A 19809-nucleotide genomic window follows, 5' to 3' on the forward strand; every position below is an offset into this window, starting at 1 on the left:
TATTAAATTGTATACATACAATTATTTTTATTAACAAGTCTCGTTTTTTTGAATTTCGTTATAAAGACTATTTAGACTTGATCATCAAGCAATATTCTGAAATGGGTGCAGTTGTATTCTTTTTTTTTTTTTATTTATTTATTTTTTTTTTTTTTAAAGAATGCTTGGGAATAGGCTTATTATTTTTAAAATGGGAGCAACAACTGCCTATACCGAATTTATACACCGTAAACCAAAAACACACACATATGGGAGCAACACCAAGAGCTTGGACGCTGTATAGACCAATTTGGTTATGACGCCACATTTATTTGCATTAAAGGGTTAGTTTACCCAAAAATGAAAATTCTGTCATTAATTACTTACCCTCATGTCGTTCGACACCCGTAAGACCTCCGTTCATCTTCAGAACACAAATGAAGATAATTTAGTAGAAATCTGATGGCTCTGAAAGGCCTCCATTGACACAATGGCACAGTTCACTCTCAAGACCCTTAAAAGGTACTAAAGACGTCGTTACAAAGTCCATCTCACTACAGTGGTTCTACAATAACTTTATGAATCGGCAACAATAGTTTTTGTGCACAAAAAAACCCTAAATAACGACTTACATAGTGATGACGATTTCAAAACACGGCCTCATGAAGCTTCGAAGCGTTATGAATCAGTGAGTCGAATCAGGATTCGGATCGCGTGTCAAACCGCCAAACTGCTGAAATTTGGCGATTCAAACCGCTGAATCGACTCACTGATTCATAACGCTTCGAAGCTTCATGAGGCCGTGTTTTGAAATCGTCATCACTATATAAGTCGTTATTTAGGGTTTTTTGCGCACAAAAACTATTGTCGCCGATTCATAAAGTTATTTTAGAACCACTGTAGTGAGATGGACTTTGTAACGACATCTTTAGTGCCTTTTAAGTGTTAGAATTATACCATTTATGTGTTTCAGTTTATTTCTGGGAAAAGAAAGCATCGCTACAACTTCTGGAAGTGACCAGCAGTGTTTTAGCAAAAATGAATGTCACAAATCTAACAATATAATTTTAACATCAATGTAAACAAACAAAACCTGTAATGCCAATATTTAAATACCAAAAACTCTTTGCTTGACTTGGTAATATATAGTTATATCAACCTAAAACTTAACATCAAGAACATCCAGGTAAACAAACACACCTGAACTAGGGGTGGACGATTATTTTTGTTATTTAAATTTATCTTTATTAAAAATAAGAACTAAAAACAGTAGTCTTGACATGAATTAAATATACACTGATACATAATGAAGCTACAAAGGTTATTCAGGAGTGATTTTCTCTTGTTCTTTTGTTGTTTGACAGACAGCGGCAGGTTTACTGTATTATCTGGCTGTCACTTTAAGACCTAATGCACGGATCCTATTGACACGCATTCGGTTTCTTTCCCCAACTGATATTGTTCAATTAAAGCATAACCGACTGTGTTTACATGAATACTCGTTAAGACATAACTGTGTGTGTATTTGACAGTTTGAGTGTGTGACAAGACACGAAACAGAACTGAAAGGATCACAGGCTTTCAGAGAAGCGGCTTGTGCGCACGTTTCGGTGTGTGTGTGAGACAGCGCGAGACTGCAAGGAGTTGTTTTTCGCACGTTATTGTGTTTAATAACTCTTTTTAACATCAAGCAAGTCACATAAGTAACAGTTGTGTGCCCAGTCTATTCTCTGCTGTATGCGTCGACCTAAAACATACACTTTTCACAATGTTGAAGTAGTTAAATCATTCAGATATTGTGTGCCGTTACGATATGCATATCACAATATGAACATTTGCGATATTTCAATATATTGTGCAGCCCTAGTTTTTAGGCCCCCAAAACTCTGTTGTCATGTAAACGAACAGCTAAAACTCATACGTTTTCCATTTTTGGTTGAAAATGGTGTTGCTTACTGTCAGAATGAACCATTATGCAAAATAGAAAATACTGTGTGAGTTTCTAACATTACAGATGAGAGTCAAATGCAAGTTGTGCCCTGGGGAAAACACATCTCTAATGTGTTAAACGACACATGCATCTGACAGCACAAGCTGCCGTAAATGCTTATGAGTTTGAAGCTTTTCCCACCGCAGTTCACTCTGTGCCCTTCGGTATTTTTCCACAAATGTGTTATTCACAAATTGAAAGTGACGCGACTGGCGGATGCGGATGTGCAGAGCCGCAGATGCGATCCGATAATCAGATCCGCTGACGATTCTTTTTATCTATTAGGATCAGTTTCATCGATTAGTTGTTGCTGCCCTAATATTGAGCATGTTCTCTGTTGTGTACAGGTCACATGGGAGTCCACTCTGCTCTCAGCTCACAGTCCTCTATTGATAGTGAATTAAGCACCTCAGATGACTCCATCTCCATGGGCTATAAGCTTCAGGATCTGACTGATGTTCAGATAATGGCTCGTCTGCAGGAGGAGAGTAAGTATGCTTCACCAGACACATATCCAGACAGACCCGGAGGGTTTTACCTCGGCACAGTGCTCCACTTATTTATGCAAAATGCAAATAAATGAAGGATATGAAAATGCTTTCTATTCCTGTCATTTGTTTTGAAACGCCGCAAGATCTGATTATGGTTCAGGCTAATTGTAGGCCGCTGTTATTTGTGTATCGGGTACACATTTAGAGATGAGTCTGTTGTGTAATTATTACACAGCAGTTGAGGCTGAAAGCACACAAGTTTTATCATCTGATAAACTATATGGGTTTGTAATATTGGTTAATTTGAAAAGGGAATCAAAACTGACCTTGTTAACTTAATAACAGTTCCTGAACTTGGGTAATTAATGTAGTATTTTAATTCCAGTTAACTTCCACAATCCCATGCTATCTCAAATTCATTCCATGTTTCCTGTTGAATATGCATTTTCGGTCAGAAATGTGCCATTTCAAAAATTCCATTTGATGCTGACTGTAGACGGTGGAGCTTGGCCTCAAAATGAGTCTTTCATTACAAACAGCGACTGTCAAAATCTATACATCTCTGAGTGTACTGAAGTCAACACACAAGAGGTGTAATGGTACACAAAACTGACGGTTCGTTACGTACCTCGGTTTTGAAGTCACGGTTCGGTACAGCAGGGGAGAGAAAACTAAATATAAAATTGCTTTTTTTTTATTAAACACTTATTTACTGAACACATTGCGTCTCACATTATAACTAAACATTTCTTAAAGTTGATAAATTATCAGCTAATGCTGGAAAGTGTAAACTATATAGGGAGCCCATACTTGCTCATTACTATAATATAACAGAGCCCAAATTACCTTAAGTTAAGTAGCTATTTATTTTTAGATATAATAATCAACACTCAAATAACACATTGTGTGCAAACATGTAAACTTCACATAAGGTGGTTTTTGCATTAACTTCATTAACTTCATTTGCATTAATCATTTATGCAGTGTCTGTCATTTTCATGACAGATTTATTTAAACATACATTAAATTACCAAGACATTTCTAACAGGTTCAGTAGAATATAATGAATATATAAGCAAATATAATTAATATAACGGCTAATATAGTGAATATATTTAGTGAAAGAGTTGATTTCTCTAGTGAATACAATTCTGTGGACACTGAATGACTTCTGAGGTAAATGTGATGCTACGTGACATTGTTTACAAGCTGTTTTATTGGCGTCTTTCCGCCGTTGAAACACTGATTGAGCAATTACTCGACATATGATACGTTTCATTAAGCTGTAATGTATCCTCAACATACCTTCAGATGTTCATTCCTGTTTATTCTTTGACTAGGAAGAGATGATCGCGTTTACAGTGATCAGTCACATCACATTAAAGAGCGTCAAAACGGTATTTATCGTTTGAATTTCCTGATAAAATGGACTGAATACTTAATATGTTTGTGTGGGAACTCGGATTAAAGTGTGTTCTGCGTGTAAAGCAAGCCGAAAGATTGCATTCGTACCGTTCGATACACACGTGCACCGTCCCGGAAGCCCTGTACTGAAACGCTTCTGTACCGTTACACCGCTACACCATACTGTTATTAAATGTGACTTCTATAGCTTGCAAGCTACATTCACCAAACTCAGCATAGCACACTGTCAAAATGTACTGAAAGTCCACTGATTAGGCTTAAAATCTCATAGACTTCCAAAGAAAATGTCTTTCTGTAGCACCTTTTAGAGTGTTCAGCCTGTGTCAATCAAACTTGGCACTAAGGATGTCAGTACCACAGTCAAAAAGATCAATATACTTCAAAATCTTTAGTACTAAAAGGGACAGTTCACCCAAAAATAAAAATTGTCACTAATTACCTGTAAGACTTCACAGCGTGTTTGAGCCTTCACAAGATCCAGTGAGGTTTGTTCTAGCACATCAAGCAGTTTCGGTTGAGTTTCTGTTTGTTCGCTGATCAATGTTAATTTGTGAATATATGCGAGAGCCTAAATTCAATCTGTTCATCATATAAAGCGATGGTGTCTCTTCAGAAAAATTTGACTAAACCGCTCTATTCATATGAATTAGTTTTACGATCTCTATGAACTTTTTGAAGCGTCAAATGGCACTTTTCCACTGTATGGTACAGTTCGGTATGGCTCGGTACGGCTCACTTTTTGGCACTTTTCCACTGCATGGTGCGGTTCGTTGCGGCTCGGTACGGTTTGCTTGAATAGAACCACCTCGGTTGAGGTTTCAAACGTGCCATACCAATACTAAAAAGTGACGTGTAAACACTGAAGATCAGATCACTGATTGTTCAGGGAGAGTCGTCACTACCATTATATGCTTTTGTTACAGTGATATAGCGATTGAGACCCTAAACACATGATTAGTAGTTGTAGCATCAGCTTTTTCTCCTGCACCATTACAGCCAGTGGCATGTCTTTGTGTTTGTAAGGTCTCCGGCAGGACTACGCCTCTACCTCGGCCTCGCGCCGCAGCTCATCAGCCTCCCTGCAGTCTCTGCGTCGAGGCACCTATAGCGATCAGGAGTTTGACTCCTACAGTCTGGAAGATGAGGAGGATGAATGCTGCTCTCTGCCGCAGCGTCTCCAGCGCTACTCTCCCTCGCCGCACAGCTCGCCCCGCTGTCTCTCTCCCAACACACTGGCCGAGTACAGCCGCCTGGCCGCCCCGCGTCCACGCATGTCCCGCCGCTCCCTACAGGGCCCAGGGTCAAAGAGTGAGGGTAGGACATTTAGTATTCATCAGATATGAAATCAGCATTTTGTGGTATACATAAGCCTGGTGGATAATCCTATGTTAAAGGATTAGTTCACTTCAAAATTAATATGTCCTGATCATTTCCTCACCCCCATGCCATCCAAGATGTTCATGTCTTTCTTTATTCAGTGGAAAACACTTCAGGATGTTTCTCCACATAATGGACTTCAATGGCAACCAACGGTTGAAGGTCCAAATCAATGCAGTTTCAAAGGAAGGGTTTCAGAGGCTCTGCACCATCCCAGACGAGGAATAGGGTCTGATCTAGCCAAACCATCTGGCTTTTTCTAAAATAAAAATATACTTTTTCACCTAAATTGCTTGCGCTGCTCAGCGACGCACCACCGATTGCGCAATCACATCGGAAAAGTACCGCCTCTGTGTTTATGAAGCGATCGTGCAAAGACTAATACAAACATCCTTTAGCAAAAAAAGGTTAAACAACGATGTCGGACGATTTTGAAGTTGGAGATGGAGTGTTTTTTGGTAAAGGTCGTTTGTATTAGTCTTCACACGTTCGCTTGGGGCGGTACTTCCGCCTACGGCTAGTGTGACCCTTCCGGTGTGATTGCGCAATCCGTGGTGTCGCAGAGCAGCGCAAGATGAGCAATTTAGGTGAAAAAGTATACAAATGTTTATTTTTTCTTGAAAAAGCCAGATGGTTTGTCTAGATCAGACCCTATTCCTCGTCTGGGATGGTGCAGAGCCTCTGAAGCCCTTCCTTTGAAACTGCATTGATTTGGACCTTCAACCGTTGGTTGCCATTGAAGTCCATTATGTGGAGAAAAATCCTGAAGTGTTTTCCTCAAAAACGTAATTTATTTTTGACTGAAGAAAGAAAGACATGAACATCTTGGATGAGATGGGGTGAGTAAATTATCAGGAAATTTTCATTTTAAAGTGAACTAATCCTTTAAGGCAAATTGCTTGTACAACAGAAGTGATTGAAAATTACGATCAATGATACAAACTTTATCAAATTTATTTGATAATATCAAATTATTCTGCAGTAAAGCAGCTCTACAGAAGACAATAGTGTCATTATTCAGATCAATTTAGCTTAAGTCTTTTTTCTTATCCGATAGTGTCAGTGTAGTCAAATCAATAATATTTCTGAATATTAAGCGTCTTATAAACCCCAACTTAGCAAGCCAAAGGCAACACTAAAATAAACTAGAGCGGGACATATTCAACTTGAGTAAACTTGTACATCAATGCATTGATTTGATTAGCAGAGCTCTAACAATGATACACTTGAGACCGGTTTCACAGACAGGGCTTAGACTAAGCCAGGATTAGACCTTAGTTCAATTATAAGCATGACACTATTTTCAACTAAAAAATTGAAAACTTTTGATGTGTTTTGGCTGTTCATTTGCACGACTAAGGTGTTTTGGGGGCCTGAAAAAACCAACTGTTTGAAAAATGTGTTTCAAAGTGCAGGTCAAATAGTGCTATCATCTCTGTGTAAACTACAACAATATTAATTTGTCAAAATGGTGAAGTCATGCGTATTACATGTTCAGTCTATAGGCGCTTAGTGTTAGTCAGAAACCAGAAACTTCATATGACCACCTGTATTTACACAGCAATCTTGCCTATTGGGTAATCAGTAACTTTGCGGTGAGGTGAACTGAATAGATACTATTATTCCTAAATACTAAAAGTCCTGTACTTTTATCATTACTAGAAGTAATGATAAAAGTAAAATGCGCAGCTGAAAGTCCCTGATCGGTCTGATCTTGACACCACATTTCGGTGCAAATGGTTCTGTAACCGTGTAATGCAACTTTGCAAAGAGGCTGCTATTGAAGGATGGGGAATTTAAATCAGTATTGGATCTGTCAGCAAAGCCGCAGCTCACAACAAAGCACAGTTACTAACTTCACATATGAAGAGGTGTTCTGAGGTCTTAAAGGCTCTGCAACAAAAACTTCCCGTCTAAAGCCGGGTGCAAACTCTGATTTATTATAGTCCTTTACGTTAGTTCCTTGTCAGACTGTACAAACATGATCCCCGCTGTAAGACATGTCACACTGTAAGATCTCAGCTGTTATTAATGTCAGACTGTACGATAGTCAAGGTGTGTTTAACCCTCTGGTGCTCTTCGTTTAGGGGTTGCATTGGTTGTCTTCCTGGTCATAAGTGACCGGACACCTAAAAGTTTAATTTTCTCCACCCCAGTAAAACCAATGCTATTTATTTTTCTTCAATAATATATATATTTTTTTAATTTTGTATTTTGAGATGATTTGATGGTATTTTTTTATATTTATGCAATAATTATGGCCTATTTTTGCCACTGAAAACTATACAAAAATAATTTTTTGTAATTAAATTATCTTTTTTTTTAATTATTGCAGTATTTCAGGTTAAAATAGAGACTAGGGCTTCAAAATAGATTAGCGCCCTCTTTTGGGATTATTTAAGAAATCATGCAACCATGAGTGTAACCACTAGAGAATTCCCTAGTTCTCTTTTGAACACATTTAATGATTTTGTTTTGATGGATTTGAATATATATTGAAAAAACAAAAAAAAAACGAACGAAAAGACTATTTATTATAAAGTTTTAGATTTTTTTTGTTTGTTAGAAATATAGATTTTTTTCTGTGAATTTGTGTTTTTGCAGATTTCCCATTCATTTCCCATGGTGGTCATTTTTGACCGTAGAGCACAAGTGGGAGAGTTTTTTTTTACGACCACTTAGCATGCTCGAATCATGTCCTCAATTTTTGTGTGTGTTTACATACCTAATGCTAGAAAAGTCACCAAGTTTCATATCATTCTGATGAAGCTGTGATTTTTAAAAATTCCAAATGTGGTTCATAGGTTCAGTTTTTCATAGGTGTGTGTGTGAGTCAGTATAAGTGTACGTGTGTGTGTGAGTGTGTGAGTGGATGTGTCAATATCACACTCTTGATGTTTTAGAGTGTCACCCCTTTTACTGCTGTGTACTTTTTTCAGCATTGTGGCCGATTTGTAGATTGTACACACAAATATCCTGAGAATTTTTGTGTTTTTGCCGATTTCCCATTCATTTCCTATGGTCGGCCATTTATGACCGAAGACAATGAACGCTACTTTTTTTTTACGACCAATTAGCATGCTCGAATCATGACCCCAATTTTTTTTGTGTGTTTACATACCTAATGCTAGAAAAGTCACCAAGTTTCATATCATTCCGATGAAGCTGTGATTTTTAACATTTCAAAACAGAAAATTTTCCGGTCAGAAATGACCGAAGAACACCAGAGGGTTAAAACGGACGCACACATTAAAAACTTGTCCAAAGTTTTATATCATCAATCAATGATGCGTTTGGTGACAGTGAGCTGCACTACACGCGGGATTGAAATAGTGGCTACAAAGAAATCTCATTTTGGTCATAGCTTGTCTTGAAAAATGAAGACAATGTGACGGTCGTCGTAGGAGAAGTCACACTGGACACCGCATCTTCTGACACTGCCAGAATTTCGCAGTAAAAATTTTAGAGCATGTCAAACTAACGATCAAAGACTTCAGATTTCAGCCTAGGATCAGAGGAATCTTTTAGGATTTGTTAAATTTGTCTCAGACAGCCAATTCGGGGCCAAAATCGCACAGTGTGCACCCGGCTTAAGGGTTAGATGGGAGGAAAGTAGTTATGACAAACTAAATAGGTGGACCTCAGGGAAAACACGGCATGCTACAACCCCTTGAATATTGTCGACTGGCTGATCAGCACTGCACCTGCATGTATTCCTTCTGCATTTCAAACAGCAAGATATTCTCAATGGGCAGGTAGTGTGTTAAGCAGGCTGTGTGTGTGGTTTTCAGAGGAGCTCAGGCACAGCATGCCTAACCTGACCCCGCGCACCAGCCTGCACTCTCTGGAGGCAGTCAGAAACAGCCGCAGCATGGAGGCTAACTTACAGAGTTCAGGCAACCGCACGTCCCGTCTGCCCCACTCCCCTACAGGTTGGTACCCCACTCCTCTGCTTCACCTTCACCCTTATCCCTACTCCTCAGGTACAGCTGCGCAATGATGATGTGCCTCTAACCCAAGAGTTCCAGTGTCCACAACCCCATAATCCCCATCATAGTGGTGAGGTGAATGGATGTTGAGTTGTACAGGTGTGTGTCTGGTTTCTGTTTGACCACTCCTTGACTCTGAGCCATTGTTGAACTGACAATACACTATTGATCTGGTTTCTCCTCCCCTCACATCCATTATCTCTCACACCGCTCCTCTGCTGTTCAAACCTGTTGCTCCTGTAGTGGCGGTTTGAGCCACTATAGCTCATCCTTTGATGTCCAGGGATGACGTATTTTTGTAAGCCAGCTTGTAAGTTATTATTCGCCTTGACAAAAACCCATTTTTCATTAAGGTTTATGATTCTTATGTTTTGTCAATATGGTCTTGAAGCTTAAATTAAATCGGCATAAAGACAGAGCAACACGCGTCATATCTGAAAACCACGCCCACCGGGGGGGCAAACAATCAAACCAGTCTCCATTGACTTTGTATTGCGTGAAGCAGCCTCCTTGTCATTTCTGACTTATAACAAAAAACAGAACAATGTATAAAAGCTGATATGCGACAAGGTGTACAGCAAACAAGCTAAAAAACAAAGAACCAAAAACACAGACATTTTTATACGCTGTCAACCCCAAAAAACGAGCATTTAAGGACACAAAAGTGGATGCAGGCAATTGAGACAGAGCGCGACATGTTATATTACACTGAGAACTACACACACTGGAGGGGAACGTAATCAGCAACAGGAAATATAATGTATAAAACTGACATTTGGATATTTGACTTAACAGTGACAATGTTTACTGCACACATAGGATTACTGAGGCATACTGAGTTTAGATTAGATTAGATTAGATTCAACTTTATTGTCATTACACAAGTACAAGTACAAGGCAACGAAATGCAGTTTAGGTCTAACCAGAAGTGTAATAGCAGCAAGTGCAGGATATACAACGTTTGCATAAGTGCAGGACATGGATATGTACTGAGTATATATAAATATATCTATAAATAGAGAGATGGTTATTACTATAAACAAAATTTACAGGTGAATATGTACAGTGAATAATATACAGATGGTTAATACTATAAACAGAATTTACAGGTGAATATGTACAGTGAATAATATACAGATGGTTAATACTATAAACAGAATTTACAGGTGGATATGTACTATGAATATAATATAATATACAGATGGCTATTACTATAAACAGAATTTTACAGATAGAGGTATACAATGATATGTTAGGCTAAAATGAGGAATATGGCTGTGGATTAAGGTAGTGCAATAAATTATGGACAGAAGCTATCCGAAAAAAAAGTGTAGAAGTGTAGTGGAAGTGATTGCATATTACAAGTGTCAGGATCGCAAAATTTACCAATTCTTCCTGCTGATGCTTCACGTCTTATTGCCTTTATCCACTTTTGTCTCCTTAAACACTCATTTTTTTGGGGGTTGACAGCCTATAAAAACTTAGTTCTGTGTTTTTTAGCTTGTTTGCTGTACACTTTGTCTTTGTTCACACCAAAATCAAAATCGCGTCTACTGCGTCAAAGCTTGAACATTTTCAATCCATTCATGCCGAGGAAAGGCTGCTCTCGCCGGGGTTATGAGCGCGAAGCACCGCTGATCGACTGGATCTCACTACTCAAAAAAATGCAAGATAATTTTTTTTAAATAGGCGCTCTCTTTATAAATAAACCACAGATTTGAGCTTTAAACAACTACATTCTCACCTGAAAAAGTCTTAAATACATTTTGTGACACAGTAGTATTTTTTAATTATGCGTGGTTTCTCATCACGTCACTTTACCACGTGACCGCAGCAAGCAGGCTCCTGATTGTTTAACGCGGCGCGAATTGATGGCAAAGTTCAGATTTTTCAACTCGCCGTCAGACGCGTATTCGCTTCAAAAGCGCGAATGCACACGGTTGATTCGCACCATTCGCACAAATGAGGTGGAATCGCGTCCATTGTGCTGCGGGACTTCCAGACGTGCGTCAACGCGTATTTTCATTGACTTAACATTGAAATCACTCGCTCAAGACGCTCTATTCGCGTTTGGTGTGAACGCAGCATTAGACATTGTTCTGTTTTTTGTTATAAATGGTAAATGGACTGCATTTATATAGCGCTTTCAACAAACCCATGGCCATCCAAAGCGCTTTACATATTGCCTCACATTCACCCATTCATACACAGACGGCGGTGTCAGCCATGAAAGGCGCATCCAGCTAGTCGGGAGCAGCTGGGGTTAGGTGTCTTGCTCATGGACACCTCGACACTTGGTCAGGAAGTCAGAAATGACAAGAAGGCAGCCTCACGCAATACAAAGTCAATGGAGAGCGTTGGAATGTCCACCCTCAACCCAGATCCACCCCAAATGCCCCCCCATGGGTCGTGGCCTAAATGTGCTCTGTCTCTATACGTCAAAAGCTAAACATAGGCTATAAACAAACTACACCATGGTCACATGACTTCAATATCACCATCACTAAGCTTCCAACAATGCCTTCAGTCTTGATTAAAAAAAAAAAAACATTTTATTAAACAAGTAAACACTCAAACAAATAAATACAGCTGAACAAAGATATGATTGAAATAGTGTTTTCAGGTTCAAAAACTGTAATCAAATGTAAAATAACACTGCACTTTATAATTAAAATATACATTACAAATATAGTTACAAAAGTTATTCAGTCAAGTGAGTGAATTTTCTCTGTCTTTAGTTGTTTGATTAACGTTATTATAGGAATATTAGGCTGCTGTTACTTTAAAGGGTTAGTTCACCCAAAAATGAAAATTCTGTCATTAATTACTTACCCTCATGTCGTTCGACACCCGTCAGACCTCCGTTCATCTTCAGAACACAAATGAAGATATTTTAGTTGAAATCTGATGGCTCTGAAAGGCCTCCATTGGCACAATGGCACGGTTCACTCTCAAGACCCTTAAAAGGCACTAAAGACGTCGTTACAAAGTCCATCTCACTACAGTGGTTCTACAATAACTTTATGAATCGGCGACAATAGTTTTTGTGCGCAAAAAAACCCTAAATAACGACTTACATAGTGATGACGATTTTAAAACAAGGCATCATGAAGCTTCGAAGCGTTATGAATCAGTGAGTCGAATCATGATTCGGATCGCGTGTCAAACCGCCAAACTGCTGAAATTTGGCGATTCAAACCACTGAATCGACTCACTGATTCATAACGCTTCGAAGCTTCATGAGGCTGTGTTTTGAAATCGTCATCACTATGCAAGTCGTTATTTAGGGGTTTTTTGCGCACAAAAACTATTATCGCCGATTCATAAAGTTATTGTAGAACCACTGTAGTGAGATGGACTTTGTAACAACGTCTTTAGTGCCTTTTAAGGGTCTTGAGAGTGAACCGTGCCATTGTGCCAATGGAGGCCTTTCAGAGCCATCAGATTTCAACTAGAATATCTTCATTTGTGTTCTGAAGATGAACGGAGGTCTGACGGGTGTCCAACGACATGAGGGTAAGTAATTAATGACAGAATTTTCATTTTTGGGTGAACTAACCCTATAAGAGCTGCACGGATCCATTACACTGTTAGGCCCCGATCAGACAGAACGCGTTTTTCAGGTTCGAAAACACGAGGCTCACTGCACTGCTTTTTATTGGTCGACGTTTTTCAATTTAGAAAATAGTAGTGCGCTGCGTTTAAAAAAAAATATTGCTAGGAAACCCCTGAATCAGCTTTCCTGTCAGTCTCATCAAGGTAATGGTCACCACAACGGAAGGCCCGCCTCTCCATTCATTCAATTGGACAATAGAAAAAAAAACGTGATGACGTCCAGCGCTTTTCCAGTTGATTTTTTTTTCAACTTCATGCGCTCAGAGAGCTCCTTCTAAAACGCGAGGCGCCCGTGGCGCATAAGCAGCGGGCATAACGCTCTCTGCCATCAGAAATCTATTCAAAAAAGGCGCCTCTCGCTGCAAAAACGCGTTCTGTCTGATCGGGTCCTTACACATATGTTTTTTTTTTCTCAACTGTTTACATTCACTTAAGACAACTGACTGTGCTTACGAGGATATTTTGACATATTTTTGTGTGTATGTGTCAGTTCAAGTGCAAAAAGATGAGGAAGAGAACTCAGGATCGCACTATTCAGTATGAGAGGCGGCTTTCTGTGCGTGCGTTTTGTATGTGTGCGCAGCACAGAAAACAGTGTGAGTCTTCTTGTGCTTGAATGGTTTAAAGTCAAATTAAAAAGCACGCAAAGTAATCGATGAGAGGAATCGAAATTTTACTTTTATAACAAGTATCTGATTCCAGAATCTGAATTGATATTCGATTTTGCAACCGCATTTTCAGGACAAGTAAAAGTTGAATAAAATCCTTTTATGCTTTAGAATAAAATGTGAACTTATCTTGAGCTTGTGTTCACCGCAGACCTTATTTCAGGTATTTAACCAAAAACTCATTCAAAAAACCTATTGATTTCAGAACGATGGAACTGGAAATGTTAAGATGCTAACTCGATTCTGGGTTTTGGCCTATAAAATACGTCATCCCTGCAGCACTCTTACAGCTTTGCCACTGCCCAGTGAGGTGCAGTTTAATTTCATCATCCAATTACTAAGAGTAATGTGACATGAATGTGGGTTAGTTTCGACCTACAGGCCAACTCATGTCCTTTGGGAATTTGGTTTAGAACCAAACAACAAGGCCAAAAAACTGCCACTGCAATGTCATTTTATACAGGATCTAGACCCTGGTCTCTGCTCTACACACCTTAAATAGTCCATCTTGAGTTGAGTCTTTCATCCTGCCCCTCTCTCGGGATATCCTGGGGCTGTTGCTTGTTATCATGTTTCCCAGCTTGATTTGGTGCGCTCTTTCACACACGCCAGTCTTTCCTGGAGGTCGCCCAAGGTTTTTCTGAAGGAATGCCTCCTTCACTCACACACTCACTCACTCACTGTTGTCTTGGACAGGATCTTGCTTTATCCAATGGCATCCAGCTTTCCTCGAGTATTTCGCCCTTTACCAAGACCTTCTTCCAGCTCAACTTTTCCCTCAGACTCCTTGTCCCTCATTCATGAAACACACATATTTATGGATTTGATCCTAAATTCCAAGGATTTCATTAAAAGTGATGAGCAAATCAGGTTTTCAAAAGGTGTAGATCCACTGAATAGCATGCATATGAACTAATTAAACCAGTGATTAAAATAATAAAGTGTAACGATGAATAGAGAATATCTAATTGTTGTCCAATGCATCATGTCCAGTGCATTAATATTATAATATGTGCTAACGAGTATTCAATTCAATTCAATTCAAATTTATTTGTATAGCGCTTTTCACAATACACATTGTTTCAAAGCAGCTTCACAGAAAGTGCATTTCATAAATGTACATTGAAAAATGTTAGAAAAGAGAATGTTAAAGAAAAAATGTTAGGATAAGTTAATCAATCATGTATTATTTTAGGCCATAACAACGCTGGCGTTGAGTCGTCTCTTCACAGGCGTCGAGTCGTCTCATCACAGGTGTCGGGGCATCTGAAGTCTCCATCAGAGGCTGGATACAAACTGGAGCTGACGAACTAGTTACCTCGGGACTAGTGTCCCGAGATAACAACAGAAAAGCAGATGGGAAATAATTAGCATAGCTGCTGTTCAGAATATTAATGCTGTTGGTGCGATTTAACTGTAGTATAAAACTTAATTATAATGTGAATGCTTGGCTAAAGAGATGCGTCTTTAATCTAGTTTTAAACTGGGACAGCGTGTCTGAACCTCGAACAATATCCGGAAGACTATTCCAGAGTTTAGGAGCTAAATGTGAAAAAGCCCTCCCTCCTTTAGTGGACTTAGATATCCTAGGAATGACCAGAAGCCTCGAGTTTAGTGATCTTAAAGAGCGCGATGGATTGTAGGGCGATAAAAGATCAGTTAAATACACTGGAGCTAACCCATTTAGGGCTTTATAGGTCAGTAGCAATACTTTGTAATTGATACGGAACTTAATAGGTAACCAGTGTAGAGATGATAAAATTGGTGTTATATGATCATATTTTCTTGACCTAGTAAGCACTCTAGCAGCTGCGTTTTGGACTAACTGCAGTTTGTTTATCGATGATGCAGGACAACCAGCTAATAAAGCATTACAGTAATCTAGTCTCGAGGTCATGAATGCATGAACTAACTTTTCTGCATCAGAAATAGATAGCATGTTACGTAGCTTGGCAATGTTTCTAAGGTGGAAAAATGCCGTTTTTGTAACATATGAAATATGACTTTCGAAAGATAAGTTGCGGTCTAATATAACACCCAGGTCTCTTACTGTAGTGGATAAAGCGACAGGACATCCTTCCAAGTTAAAGTTGTATTGTGAGAGGTTTTGTGGGCAATTTTTTGGACCAATAAGTAACACCTCCGTTTTATCTGAATTTAATAGCAGAAAATTACACGTCATCCAGTGTTTAATATCATCAACACACGCTGTCAGTTTAGATAATTTAGCGTTTTCATCTGGTCGTGATGAAATATATAATTGAGTGTCATCAGCATAACAGTGGAAATTAATTCCATGTTTTCTTATAATATTACCAAGTGGCAGCATATATATAGAGAATAGCAGAGGGCCTAGCACGGATCCTTGCGGCACCCCATAGTCTACTGATGTTATCTTTGATTTTTCCCCATTTAGACAGACAAAATGGTAGCGGTCTGATAAATACGATCTAAACCAGTTTAATGCCTGTCCCTGAACACCAGTGTAATTTTGAAGTCGATCTAATAGTATTTTATGATCTATAGTATCGAACGCAGCACTAAGATCAAGTAGAACTAGTATTGAGATACAGCCTTGGTCAGAAGCTAGAAGTAAATCATTTGTGATTTTAACGAGTGCAGTTTCTGTGCTATGATGCTGCCTGAATCCTGATTGAAATTTTTCATAGATATCATTTTCTTGCAAGAAAGAGCACAATTGAGCGGACACAACTTTTTCTAGTATTTTAGACATGAATGGAAGATTTGATATTGGTCTGTAATTTGCTAGGTTATTATGATCTAATTGTGGCTTCTTAATAACTGCAGCATAATAGCATAATAACTGCATTGAATTGCATCACTGAAATGAATTCACTATGTTTATGAATTCCTGGAATATCTCACACACGTTGGTCAGGAGCCGGGCCATTCCTGGTGCACATTTTTACTTCATCTGAACAATTAAGGCATATTTGTGAGCGACTGTTGATGGGAGTTAGGGGTGTGTGATATATAACGTTGTGGATATTATCGTGATTGTTGTTTTAATAATGTACGAGATGTGAGATTGAGTATGTCCCTCACAAAAACACACAGAGAGCACACGCATACATGATGTACTACATGATGTTGTCTAGTAGGTTATAGTGCGCTTGTGCATTTAGAGTGCACACTTTCTCTGTGTGATTTAGTTATTAAAATGCATTTAGATTGCTGCCAATATTCAAGATAAGGGGGCAAACATGCCTCTGTATGCATTTTATTTTGATATAATTTAATATAGTTAATCAATATCACACAAAGAGTGCCGTTACAAATATGATTTTATACAACAGTTCAATAAACAAGAAGTTCATATTAAGTGACTTGCATTTTAGGAACAATATTGACACAATACTAATTGTTTGAATGAATGATTCATTGAGACTCCTGAATGAGTCAGTGGAAACTTAATGACTCTCTCATTAACAGTGAATTGCTGCCACCTATTGGTGGTTTTAATTTCTTATTTAAAGGGTTAGTTCACCCAAAAATGATTCATTAATTACTTACCCTCATGTCTTTCAACACCTGTAAGATTTTTGTTCATCTTCGGAACACAAATTAAGATTTTTTTTGTTCAAATCTGATGGCTCAGAAAGGCCTCCATTGGCAGCAATGACATTTCCTCTCTCAAGACCCATAAAAGGCACTAAAGACGTCGTTACAAAGTTAAAAGTCCATCTCACTATTAGGGGTGTAACGGTACACAAAACTGACGGTTCGGTACGTACCTCGGTTTTGAAGTCACAGTTCGGTACAGCAGTTTTACAAAATTGCTTTTTATTTATTTTTATTCAACAGTGGTTTACTGAAAAAAGTGTGTCTGTCCTTGAATTAATTCAATTATTACTAAAAGTTTCTTAAAGATATTGCTGTAAACTATATAGGGAGCCCTTACTTGAACATTATTACCATAATATTAAAGGTTAACAACAGAGCCCAAACTATTAGCCTAAATTCAGTTGCTATGTATTTTTAGATATAATAATCAACACTCATAAGGTTCACATAAGGCAGTTTTTGTATTCACTTCTAAATCTAATTATATATTTTTTTCTCCAATTCTTTGTTGAAATATAATCATTCATACACAGTGTCTGCCATTTTCATGACAGATTGATTTAAACATACATCAAATAAACAAGACATCACTAACAGGCTAAGTAGAATATAATTAATATAACAGCTAATATAATGAATATAACGGCTAATATAGGTCATATATTTAGTGAAGGAGTTGATTTCTCTAGTGAACTCACAGCTGTGGGCACTGAATGACTTCTGAGGTAAATGTGATTCTACGTTTACAAGCTGTTTTATTGTCTTTCCGCAGTTGAAACTGATTGAGCGATTACTCGACATATGATACATTTCATTAAGTTGTAATGTATCCACAACATACCTTCTGATGTTCATTCATGTTTATTCTTTAGGAAGAGATGATCGCGTTCACTCACGCGCCGCGCTGACGCTTGAAGTTGAACTGACGTGTCTATACAGTCACGTCACATTAAAGAGCGTCAAAATGGCATTTATCGTTTGAATTTCATGATAAAATTGACTGAATATGTTCATGTGGGAACTGGGATTGAAGTGTGTTCCGCGCTTAAAACAAGCCGACTGTGAACTGTTAAAGATTGCATTCGGAATTGTTCGGTACGAATACGTGTACAGTTACACCCCTACTCACTACAGTGGTTCTACAATAATTTTATTAAGCGACGAGAATAGTTTTTGTGCGCAAAAAAAACGAAATAACTAGCGAAGCACCACAACGCATGCGTGAGAATATGACGTAGAGCCAGCGTTCCTTCATCTTCCTCCCCTTGCAAACAAAGTTCCTCGCATCCGGGTCATGTGTCAGAATGGCGGCTCTACATCATATTCTTGCGCATGCGTCCTGGTGCTTCGTGAGTTCATGTCAAAGACAACGGAAGACAAGAACTTGTTGAATAAAGTCGTTATTTACATTTTTTTGCAAAAGTTTTTTTCTTCATAAAGTGATTGTAGAGCCACTGTAGTGAGATGGACTTTGTAATGACGTCTTTAGTACCTTTTATGGGTCTTGAGACGGGAAATGTCATTGCTGCCAATGGAGGCCTTTCTGAGACATCGGATTTCAACAAAAAGATCTTAATTTGTATTGTGAAGATGAACGGAGGTCTGACGGGTGTAGTTAATTAATGACAGAATTTTCATTTTTGGGTGAACTAACCCTTTAAAGTATCTTTTCATTGTTTTTAAGCCATTTCAAAATATCAATATTCAACATTTTATGTTTAAAACATCAACACAATATTTATGCATTTGTAACTGCAGGTAAAATCCATTCATGTCCCTCTGACCTGCATATAACATTAAAGTTTGTGTAAATGCCACTTCAGATGCAGCTTCCTCTGCATTGCAAAGATGATTTAGTTGATACTGATTTAATTTGATTGGTAACAGTCTTATTCTCATTTAATTTACTGATGAAATGAAAGAATTTGACACAAAAGATGATGCATACATTTAATTAGGTAAAAAAAAATTGCTTCACATGGGTAAACATTTCCATAAAAGCAAATTAATTTAAACTTATTGGGAAAGATGATTTCTGACAACGTCAGGAATTTGACATCCAAAATATCATCTAATTATTGTTATCGAGAAAAAAGGTATAATTATTTTCAATATCGCACACCTCTAGTGGGAGTTAATGCACTTGTTCACATTTGCGAATTATTTTGAGATGAATAGCTCTTTATAAAGAGAGGTGTGTGTGTGTGTGTGTGTACAGACATTTTGGAAGCTGTAGCTCATTCTACGCATGTCTTTATAAATGAGGTCTCAGGTCAAATTTAGACTTCTGGTTAAAACGCAATATAACATTGATGAGGATATCACATGCGTGTGTGTGATTGGGTGCTCTTGCAGGTGCATCATCTGCAAGGATGCGGGGCGATGGCCAGTCTCCTCTCTATCTGCGGGCTCCCATGAAAGCTCTGAGTCCCGTGGGCTCTATGTCGGGAGTGCGACAGCATGCCAAAGGGCCACCGGGTGCCCAGGGAGGGATGAGGAGGGTTCAGTCCCCGGGTCCCGCCAATGGTGTGGCATACTCGGGCTGCAGAAGCGCTGCTGTGGCCAGGCAAACGCCCGGAAGAGGCATGGCACCAACATCGCCGTCTTCCAGAGGAAGACTTCCACAGACACCCAGAAGGTAACCCAGCTAAATACACTGCTGCCCTAGCCATTGTGAAAGTTATTTTTTA

General features: G+C 38.6%; 1 protein-coding gene across 3 annotated transcripts in view; it reads left to right on the forward strand.

The window, feature by feature from the left end:
• LOC307139868 (SLAIN motif-containing protein-like) overlaps positions 1 to 19809 on the forward strand; it is a 48131-nt gene that overhangs the window by 27422 nt on the left and 900 nt on the right. For 2 of the 3 annotated variants that reach the window (XM_079839005.1, XM_079839006.1), the window contains exons 5-8: positions 2317 to 2457; positions 4909 to 5199; positions 9054 to 9194; positions 19475 to 19757. In XM_079839005.1, coding sequence (XP_079695131.1) covers positions 2317 to 2457; positions 4909 to 5199; positions 9054 to 9194; positions 19475 to 19757 — 856 coding nt within the window. The remainder of the gene's footprint in view (positions 1 to 2316; positions 2458 to 4908; positions 5200 to 9053; positions 9195 to 19474; positions 19758 to 19809) is intronic. The other variant, XM_079839007.1, reaches the window with a different exon arrangement.

Source organism: Gobio gobio (genome assembly GCF_949357685.1).
Source record: "Gobio gobio genome assembly, chromosome: 16".
Lineage (NCBI taxonomy): Eukaryota > Metazoa > Chordata > Actinopteri > Cypriniformes > Gobionidae > Gobio > Gobio gobio.